Source organism: Odontesthes bonariensis, chromosome 24 (genome assembly GCF_027942865.1).
Source record: "Odontesthes bonariensis isolate fOdoBon6 chromosome 24, fOdoBon6.hap1, whole genome shotgun sequence".
NCBI classification, from domain to species: Eukaryota; Metazoa; Chordata; class Actinopteri; order Atheriniformes; family Atherinopsidae; genus Odontesthes; species Odontesthes bonariensis.
Window position 1 is genome coordinate 19,541,756 of NC_134529.1, and position 11,118 is coordinate 19,552,873.

At 44.1% G+C, this 11,118-nt stretch overlaps 1 protein-coding gene across 1 annotated transcript; it reads left to right on the top strand.

Annotated features, from left to right (window-relative positions):
* The first annotated feature begins 2,375 nt into the window (after positions 1-2,375).
* bmp2b (bone morphogenetic protein 2b) lies at positions 2,376-8,322 on the top strand. Its single transcript, XM_075458638.1, has 3 exons — positions 2,376-2,698; positions 3,649-4,016; positions 7,030-8,322. The coding sequence occupies exons 2-3, from the start codon at positions 3,662-3,664 to the stop codon at positions 7,929-7,931; spliced, it is 1,257 nt and encodes a 418-aa protein (XP_075314753.1). The 5' UTR covers positions 2,376-2,698; positions 3,649-3,661; the 3' UTR covers positions 7,932-8,322.
* The last annotated feature ends 2,796 nt before the right edge of the window (positions 8,323-11,118 follow it).

Here is an 11,118-nt window from a genome sequence, read left to right on the forward strand (position 1 = left end):
GTGGTTGTGCTGGGCTAACGCTGTCTGCCGGCTTCACCGCTTAGAACCCCCTCAGCAGGTCGTTCATTCATGCCTCTGATAGCATATCTCTACCTGCCCTCTCTGGCCATGTAGGTTTCACTCTGTCATGTTGTTCTTTCAATCAAGCATGTAATTGGATCAGCGGCAGCAATTTGATAAGCATGTTGTATCTGAGTCCAAACAATGATATATGCACTATCAGAGCCGCGTGATCTTCTCAAACCACTCGGAGCATCACTGATCAGCTCCCTCAACAGCCTTGGCTATACACATTCTTCAGTGATGGCCAAAAATGAGCTGTGCCAAATAACTCTTTCTCTCCTCACACACACACACACACATTGTAGGCATGTCAGTGGACTAAAACACACACACCCTCACATGCTCGTTCGCTAAAACTACAGGAGCAGAGCATCAGATAAAGCCCCCTCTTTCTAATCCTCCTACTGGGGTAATTAAAGATGCTAACAACTTGCTTTGGGAGGTTTTCTCCTACAATCTACAGCATCTAAATGCTGAACGGCTTTTACCTGGGTTTTGGGTTTAGAGCACCGGGTTCACAAAGTGGTGTTTGTGCAACAGCACAGAGTCGACTGTCGCTGCCCACAGATTAACGTGACAATAAAGAAAATCTTTATGAACGGATGAGCTGCAAGCGCCGGAGAAAAGAAAAGTCAGCGTCAGAAAACCAAATGTCATCATAAATCACCCTTAACTAAATCTATTCAATAGATTTTTACAACAACAAATAAAACAACCTGGAAAACTAAAGAGGCATATGGGATGCAGCGTCTTAAAAGCATTAAATCAAAAGTTCCGGGGAAGTTCAGATAAAAACAACAACCACAAAAAAAAAGACACTGTCACTCAGGTAATGGCACGCACCCACGGACCTCTCTGTATTTTAATTGCCAAGTGGATGATCTGGGATTATCCCTCATAAAATGTTATTGTACTGCAGGGAGACAAAGATATCTTGTGATCTTTTGGATTTAATCTGTTGCTATCTTGCAAAGAAAACGGGTTTGGCGCTTTTGCCAAAACAGAGTCGCTCTACCCACCATCATCGCCTAATGGAAGTCACTATAGATGGAATCAATGAAGGCTTTTCTTATGGAGATGACCCAGAGATTAATGCTGTCGACTGCTAAAAGTTTCTCTCACCCGTCCGTGCCTCGGACGGCTGGTGCCGTTCACTCCGAGAGCTTTTCCACGCGTGGTTACATCGACATGAGTGAAGCATAATGTTTGTACTTGTTGTTGTTTTGGGTTTTATTTTTTCTGGTTTGACCTATCAACAAATGTTTCAAAATGTTTTCTTTGATCTACAGTACATGAAAAAAAAAAAAGAAGAATTATTTTTCCTTCTTGGGACTCTCACTTGGCTCCGAGAGCATTGGAGATATAAGACAGCAATCTGTGCAGCCAAATCTGTCAATGATATATTGATAAACGGCCGTATACTGGAACAAAATGAAAAGAACAGTCCAGCCAGGAGGAAGCATGCATAAATCACACACACACACACACACACACACACACACACATACGCAATAAAGTTCAGGGGGGAAAATGTGACAGTCCTTTTGCAGTGTCTAATCCCTTTAAATCACAGAAGCAACTCCTCGTTATGTCATTAACTATGAGCCTTAATCCCAAAACTAAACACATTTGATCTAGCTATTAACACCATCTGATCAATTATCTCTTCCAGAATCAGGAGGAGCTGTCATGCTTTTGGCTCTGTGGGCTCAAATTTACAGGGGATATCACTCCACCTGGGGACTGTGCCTCTGATGCTATTCAAAAGCATTAAGCAAACAGTCCACCGCTGCTCTGATGTTTAGGGGGTAAAAGCAGTAACTCCATGGCTTGAATTTACAGGAGAAATAACGTTCATGTTCCATATCTTTAATGGCAAAGCAGTGTGCAACTGTGGCGGTGTCTGATCAAATCTTATCAACTCTTAATGTTTGTGTGACATCTTTAATCATGCAAACTTATTCAAACCCCCTTCAAACTTTTTTTTTTTTTTTTTTCATGCCTCGGGGGTAGAGGCTGCGCGGGAGGTGGTTTACAGGGGACAAATGATTGACAGCCCCCCTAGTGACATCATTGTACGACAAAAAGAGTCGCTGAGGGAAGAGAAGGCAGAGATCAATTGAACCACTACGAGTGCGGCGCTCAGAGGAGAGGCGACGCGCTTTGCCCCTTTATCCCCAGCGACGACTTTTCAGAGGGAGCGACACTCTGAGTGCGCTTTTCTATCCCCCCCCCCCACCCCCCAAGAAAACAGCCAGCGCTGCTCCGCTTTTGGTCTCAGACAAAACTCTGCCTGTCTTGTTTTTTTGTTTTTTTTTAAAGATGTGCGGTTAAGATTCTTTACACTATGCCTACGTACGCGACTCCGCTTCCTCATAGACTTAACATAGGCTTCTTTTTTTTTTAGAAAAGAGAAAAAAAGAAAAGAAAAGAAAGAAAAAAAAACCCTCTCCGTACAGACCAAGACCTAACCCGACTTGCAGCTGGCGAGGATATGTGCGAGAGGCTATCGGCGAAAGGCATGGGCTGTCTTTGGTCCCCAAAGGAGAAGCAACGAGGATTAAACGCGAATTAATGTGGAATTTATCAGAGTTCGAAGGTGGAACGACGACCGGACACAGCGCTTCCTCGTCAGGTAAAGATGATCTGGTAGATTTTTTTTGGATAGCCTGTCAAAGTGTTCCCCTTGGAATGAGCTTCTAATCATTCCTGTAGTTGTGAAATAACTTCACCGCATATAGTTCCCTTTCCAACTGGCTCTTCTTTTTTTGCTATATGATTTCAGGGTGTGTGCGCAAAAGTTAAAGCTGTTAAACCCTGTTAAACTAAAGGAACATTTAAAAAAAAAAAGGCTGTTTCTGTGGAAGTTGTGCCACTCAAGTGATTCTTTTGTAAAAAAAAAAAAAAAAAAAGAAAACTTTGGGATGTGCTGTCCCGGGCTTACATTTGGCCCTGGTACGCACGTCAGATCGAACACCTGCGAGCCTCTTGAAGTAACTCTATCCCTTATGATTATACATGACCGTCACAGCCTGTGCAAACAGACACTTGTAGCACCGTCTGACTGCGTTGCAGATGTATTCGAACTCCTTTTCTTCTCAGCGTTCTTTATTACTTCTTGTGATCTTTTGTTCTGCGACTCGCGCTTCTCTTTTCTTTTCATATCACAGCATCGAACATGATTTCTTATCTCGAACTGGAGACTTAATGTCTGCCGTCTCCCCCTGCAAACCTTTGATTTGTCCCTTTTCGCGTCTGTCTTCGTATCCACCTCTTTTCATAGCTTGCTCCCATTGATATTTTCATGTTTGGGTTTGTGTTAAGCCTCGTTAGACGCCTTCATATAGCCGGTGGGGCCGTTGATTTTTTTTTTTTTTGTGTGTGTGTGTGAGTGTGTGTGTGTGTTTCACTTCAAAGTGGAAAAGGTGTCTTCCCCCTTTTTTTAACCTGTTTTCCTTCAGTCATAACGACTGTATGAGGGGGTTACCCACAATTTGGGAATCGCTGCAGTGAGTCCCCGCTGTGCTACCTCATGTCAATACCTCAGCGCCAGTGTATTGACAGAAACCAACTTTTTCCCCACAGGGACTGACTGATCATGGTCGCCGTGGTCCGCTCTTTCATGGTACTGCTGCTCGCTCAGGTGTTGCTGGAAGGTGCTACGGGACTTATCCCCGAGGTCGGCCGGAGGAAATACAGCGAATCCGGGAAGCAGACCCCCGAGCAGTCGGAGAGCTTCCTCAACGAGTTCGAGCTTCGGCTTCTCAGTATGTTTGGGCTGGGGCGCAGGCCGACCCCCAGCAAGCAAGCCGTGGTGCCGCAGTACATGGTGGATCTTTACCGCATGCACTCTGCAAACGGAGACCACAGCACCAAACGACCCAAGAGCATGGGGAAACACGCCGAGAGAGCCGCCAGCAAGGCCAACACGATTAGAAGCTTTCACCACGAAGGTATGTATTAGTGACATACCTTTACCTGTCAGCCAGAGAGCTCCACGGTCCTCTCAGACAACCCAAACCTATATTTAAGCATGACTCAGTGCGTCAACACTGAACTTCAGAGTCTTCGCTGTTTTATGGAGATTTAGTCATTTACAGGTGACACGCGTCCCAGCTATTTGTAACTAAAAAAAGTTTAGGATTGCTTAAAAGTGACACGATTTATAAACAAGCATCTCACGCACAATTAAATGAACCCTCTTTTATGTAGTGATGCAACCTTTAAGCAAACATCCTTCTGGCGCAGCTGTCACGGGCTTCAGAAACATCAAGGGGCGGCGGTATCCCTGGGGTCATTTGTTTCTTAATAATTGATGGTGTTTGCGTGGGCTCTGAAAACAGTTTTTCCAGACACGCACCACAGGAGCGGGATAAAGGGCGGTGTGCCTTTGCTCAGGTGATAGACATCACCCTGTTACTTCAATAACACGCGACATTAAAGCAACGGGCATTATGACAAAAGTCATCGTGTCAGACTGAGTCACTTTTAACAAGACTGGAATTAGTTCTTGGTGAGGAGGTGGGGTTGCCTCCTTACTCTTTCCAAATCACCCCTCTGTGTGTGTGTGTGTGTGTGTGTGTGTGTGTGTGTGTGTGTGTGTGTGTGTGTGTGTGTGTGTGTGTGCGCGCGCCATTACGCACGTTCAGTAACACCGCAATTGCTCACTTAGTGTGGTGGACGAGCGCCGATTGTTGAACGCTGGCTTTCATTTCAACTCTATTTTAAAACACGCTGCGCAGATTTATATGAAGGTCCTTAGACTGAGGGTGAAGCACAGCAGTTCAACAGTTAATCATTGTTTATATGAAATGGATAAAACAATCTTTAAATAAGACTAAAATATGACATTTAAACGATTATTATGTGAAACACAACGATTATTCCTTCTTAAATTAGGCTCAACTGCAAGGCGACGTATTCATATCACCGTGAACTTTATTTGTGACAAAAAAACTTCCTCTGATCCAAGTCGAGTTTTTTTTTTTATAACATACAAGTTACTGAGTCCATAGGGGCCCTACACAGAGTCCTCATACAGAGTCCTAAGTGTTATACTGGAGAAGTTTCCATCAGGGGTGAGTCAGAGGGGTGGTTGAGTGGTTGCTTGGGTGCTCTCCAAAGGCCTAGCGCAATGACACCAAGTGGCTACACTGACACACTACAAACAACCCTGGCCTCAGCAGAAGGGCTAAGTGACTGCTCCCAGCCTACTGCTGGAAACCTCTGCGCCCAGCCAACGCACCTTGACACCACTGGCTATTACAAATGTGTTCAGACTGTGTTTACATATGTTCCCCTGGTTCTTTCATCCCATGCTAACAGAGCCTCGGGGGTTATTACTCTTCCCATGTCACGTCAATTGGCATGCAAGGGGACTGCTGCTCCAAACACCAAGCGCGTATCTACAGATGTAAATTGCAGCACATCAAAGCAAACAGCTCTAATCATTCATCCCATCTGTCATCTGATATAAATTTCTTTTGGATAATTAGTTTCACTGCTATCGGGTTTAAAAAATAACCATTTCCCATGCCAAATAGAACATTTCCACTACTACAAGGGAAGTAGCAGTCAGAGACAGGTCCCTGATGAATGACCTGACATTAGCCTTTATCTTTTGCTTTGGCATGTAGCACAAAAAGAAATTTGAAATGTTGATACACTCGTATCTGTGGTTCACACGTTTTTCTTTTCTTTTCTTTTTTTTTGACAAGCCTAAACTTGTTCACACAGAAGTTCCTCAAAGGAAAGGCGGAGGACGAAAATGCCGTCGCAGAAAGTTACAGAGAAATGAGAGACAGAAGAGCAGAAAGATAAGAGGATTTGGGGCTGAGAGAAAAGAGGGAAAGGGGGATTTGGGTGCTGAGGAAGGAAAGAAAGAGCAGGATTGGGGACAGAGGAGAGGGAACGAGAGACATGGGGCTTTCCCACATCAAATGAGGAGTGATGGGTCTAATTGAGGTCTTTGTGCCTCTGGAGGGAGGTTTAGGATGAGATGGTGGAATTTCCTAAATGCCTCCTTTGAAAAGCAAAGAGTTCAAAGTTTGTGTTTACTTTGCCGCATCAAACAGATTAAAAAGTGTGTCTATACATTGTCTATGATCTTCATAAAGAAAGAATTCAAAGCGCCTCAAAGAAAATTGCAGCTTTTACTGGCACTTCTGTCATTTAACGTACACAACAGAGGGGGATACCTAAGTGCATGTGTAACGTTCAAACGCCTCAGAACAGCTAGAACACATATGTAGAGGAGGGATAGAGAATTGCAACTTTCCACAGAACAGGGAAAAATAAAAAACTGCAGAAACATTGCAAAATTTGAACGGAAGTTCTGTTAAGGTTAATGCAGGAATTGACATTTAAGCTAGCATTTTTTTAAGTCATTATTGTCGATCTCCATGTTTCTCTAGCTGTACTCATACTCATTTTTTATCATACTTGAGTTTACTGTTTGCACTAAAGCAAATCATGTGCAGCAGTGGATTGTTGCAGTGCAAATGGGCCATGTAAAGACAGGGCGACTGATCTGTTGGATCTTATCAGTAGCTGGAAGCGCACCGCTTTCATCTTCTGACATTAAACCAGGTTATTAAGAGCCCGACATTAATGACGGTATTACAGCATAACCAACATTTCCCTGACATTATAGAGTCATGCATGCAAAGGGTTGAAAGAAAGGCATAACAACGGTACAAGCCTACTCGCTATGACCACGTGGTGGCTCGACTGCCTGCACAGGAAAAGGCTGTGAGATGTGCGTCAGAGAGAAAGTTTTGCATGTTTGTGAAAAAAAGCAAACGCAATTATTCCCCTGCTCATATTGGATCCACTAAGCTTTCTAGAATTTAATCTGAGTTGATGTTTGTCAATGCTACACCAGTTATACATTCTTTGCTTGATCCTTTGTATGCATTTCAGACCACTATCGTCTTACACTGTGGTTGTCTCTGTTGTCCTTTGTAGAGTCTATGGAGGCCCTAGCCAGTCTGAAAGGCAAAACAACCCAACAGTTCTACTTCAACCTCACTTCTATTCCTGATGAGGAGCTCATCACCTCTGCAGAGCTTCGCATTTACAGGGATCAGGTCATGGGAACTGCAACCTCCAACAACGGCCGCACTAAGGATAGTGCTCCTGCTGGTGGCTTCCATCGTATCAACATTTATGAGATATTCGGAGTTCCTGCCGCTAACGGTACAGATCCTCTGGTGCGTCTGCTGGACACTAGGCTCGTGCAGGACTCTTTGAGCCGCTGGGAGAGCTTTGACGTGAGCCCGGCTGTATCTCAATGGACCTCAGGAACGGGCCATAATCATGGCTTCATGGTGGAGGTCCGTCACCCAGAGGAGGGGGAGGTGGATGGTGCACATGCCCAGAGGCGTAGTAGGCATGTCAGGGTGAGCCGGTCCCTGCACCAAGACCAGGACTCATGGCCTCAGGCACGGCCATTGTTGGTGACATACGGCCATGATGGCCGCGGGGACTCAGTACTCCACAGACGGGAAAAAAGGCAGGCAGCACTCCGTAAACAACGCAGGAAGAACCAGCACAAGGCAATCTGCAAGAGGCATAACTTGTATGTGGACTTCAGTGATGTGGGATGGAATGAGTGGATAGTGGCACCCCCTGGCTACCATGCCTTTTATTGCCACGGAGAATGTCCCTTCCCCTTAGCAGACCATCTTAATGCAACTAATCATGCCATTGTGCAGACGCTTGTCAACTCAGTCAACTCAAACATCCCCAGAGCCTGTTGCGTGCCCACTGAACTCAGTCCGATTTCTTTGCTCTACCTGGATGAATACGAGAAAGTCATTCTGAAAAACTATCAGGACATGGTGGTGGAGGGATGTGGCTGCCGGTGAGAAACTGGCGGTTAGGGTGGAGAGAGTAGGCAAGAGAAACTGAGAGTGATCAGAGGTTGTCATAGACACTCGGTTTCCCAATGAAGACGCTTATTTATATGAAAGAAACAACACAGAGCTATTGTGGAAGAAGAAAAAAATCTATATATGAATATATTTATGTCTACGTAAAGTTGGGAAAAAATAAATATTTTAATCAAAGGAATATTCCTTTACTGGTTTTGAAAATGTATTTCTGATGTACATTTTGAAATGGGTGCAATACCACATGAAGTATAATGCTCAGATTTTTATTTTGTATTTATTTCTATTATAACCACTTTATTTGTAAATAAATAATGTGTATTTATCGAGAAAAAAACATGTGGTTGCTCCAGTTTACAAGGATAAGCTACACTGATCCAGCTCTTGCCGGTGTGGGTGTGTGAGAGCTGGGGGCATGGGGGTGGGGTGGGGTGGGGTGGGGGGGCAACATGTGTGGTTGAGATGAATACGAGTTTCGAATCTTGACAGAAATTACTGGCAAAAATATAACACTACACCAACTGCAAATCAAGCGATGGATTATTTAAGTAAATGTAATTGGAAACCAAAAGCAAAAGAAGTTTAAAGAGCAACGTGACAGGACAGGATCACCAGTGCAGCGAACAGCAGTGTGGTGCAGGGTCACGGGACAATTTACACGCTCGCAATTGTGATTGACTCCCGTGGGAGGATTAGAAAAACAGCAGAGCATGTTTTCATACATGACATGTCGCTGCAAAGACTTCTGGGAGGACTCCTCCGAAAGCTGGCTCCTATGTTTATTCTGCTCCGAACCAATGTTATCTGATGAAAAAAAACAGAAAGTGCAGTGCTTATGTGGAAGGGGTCCGACGGGGTTTATTTACAGTGAGATTTGATACTGGAAGTTTGCAAACTGTGGCAGACAGACACACCAACAGGCCCTGAGCGAGAGAAAAAAAGAAAAAAAACGAAAACTTTACTAGCACTTTAATCAAGAAGGACAAACGCACACCTGCACCTGTCCACATATTGCACATGCTCAGACAGATTCTTCCCACCTCAGAGTTTGGCTGCCTTCCTTTGTCATTTCTGAGTCATAATGCTCTAATGTGTTTTGCCTTTCAAAGGAAAAAAAAAAAAAAACGTTGCAGGAATGTTTCACAAAACAGCACAGCAGCAGCAGATAATGAGCTATAACAGTAACATGTACTGACTCTCAAGCAGCTAAAGAGTCACATTTTATTCATTGAGGCAAAGGGGAGCTGGCCGGCAAACCCGAAATACAAACTAAAGATATGTGTCTGGAAGAGACTGCAATATGAAATCAAATCAGCATCTTTTAACTGCAATATTTTTCGTATACAGAAATCAATGTGCTATCAAGATGACAGTGAATTCAGTAAAACTTCTCCAAAAACTTTTTTTTTTCTTTTTTTGTGTGTGTGTGCGTGCGTGTGTGTTCCCACAACAGAGGACAATAACAGTAAGGAGAGACATCGGAGAGTTTTGCGGGGTTTGAGTGACTGTGCTTTCTGCTGTGTTTGCATTAGAAAGGGTTTGGAGGGATCACAAGGCAGCTGAAAAATGCTCTAAATAGAATGTTTTTATGTGAGCGCACATTGGGACCGTGGAATGTTGGTTTTCAATCTCAGACACATGCATACGCTTGCGTGGAAAACCAACATGGTTGTTTTTTCAATCATCTATTCAAGGGTTTCCTGGTGGGCTTTTTTTCTTTAAAAACAAATGTGCATTGAACAAAGATATGCTTGTTACTTATATAGAAAATGTAAATGAAAAAAAAAAAGCCCTCCGGGGCTGTAAAAACACTGAAATGCCAGGATCGACTTCATCTCAGATCATGTCTCTTCACCTATTCTTCTCCTCAAAGGATTTCCATGTACTCTGGATGATGCAACTGTTTAATTTTATTACATCCTTCTAATATGCACACATAACCACACACACACACACACACACACACACCTCCCACATTTCAACTTCAATTTTCTGCACATGTTTTTATTCTACCTTGCATCTCCACCCCCTTACTTCCATCTGGTGTCAATTTTTTCTTTGTGGATCCCACCACACCACAACCCTGCACATGAGCTGTGCATACCTCACCCAGTAGCGGCACCGTTTTAATGGACTAAGGGAGGAAGTCACTTTGTTGGCACACTTAATGAACACTTGATAAAAATCAACACTAAAAACCTTAACTCCAAAAAACGCTTCTGCCACAAGCTCCAGTAGTAATGCAGAGAGTGGGACGTGGGGGGATTTCTGTGTTTTTAAAAAAAAGAAAAAGTGTTAGATTTAGTGCCTTTATAGTTCAAGTCCATAAAGCTTTCATTGGGTTGGGTGGAAATACTGCTCCCAGAGTGGGCGACACATGGGCAGCACTCCCGAAACTCCCCTCCTGCACCCCATCCCGGCTGAACGGGGGTTCCAGTTGTGCTATGAGTCGGCCACTGTTCCACCACCCCCTGAACTTTTTCATTTTAGAGCCAAGTTAGTATCAGACAGCTCCTCGGGGACCACTTCGGAACTTCTCACTAAGGAGGGGGGGGGGTCAGGGGTCAAAGTAATAAGGACCCATTATCTCTGCTCTTAAAGACTGACTTCCAGGCGCATCACGTCATCATGGACTAGTGGCTTCAAGTGTGGTCAGCCACTGGATGGAACTGAGAACATGTTTGTGTTGCAGGATCCATTCTTTTTGTCCCACCTAAGCGCAACCTGTATTTTAAAACTACCAATTTCATGGCATGCAGGAGTTTGCGATGAGCTCAAAATTAAGACTTGAGTGTATGAATTTCACGATTATGTTATAAAACCAAAACAGTGGCATATGTGTACTTGGCAAAGACTCTCTTCACCTGCTACACAGGCTTCTGCAAAGGCACTCTCAGAAAACAGATTTCCCCCTCACTTCTTCACGAACATCTGGCAAATCAGTTAAAGGTGTCCTTCGTTGTCTTTGTTTACGCACAAACACACAACAGAGCGGCCGCACGACTGATGAGCACAACACTGGGAGCCGGGACCTACGAGCGTGGCAGGGCTCATTCATTTTGTTTGTTGCACTGCAAACCACACCAAAACTATCTGCAGCTCCAAACAACCCAAATCGGACGGGTTATAAAATCAGATTTCCAGATTTCTGGCTGGCCCTAGA

What these genes read in the sequence shown, in the direction of transcription:
- bmp2b (XM_075458638.1), top strand. Translation starts at nt 3,662, where the DNA reads ATGGTCGCCGTGGTCCGCTCTTTCATGGTACTGCTGCTCGCTCAGGTG. An exon ending in TAGAAGCTTTCACCACGAAG is followed by an intron (nt 4,017 to 7,029) that starts GTATGTATTAGT and finishes TGTCCTTTGTAG; the next exon opens with AGTCTATGGAGGCCCTAGCC.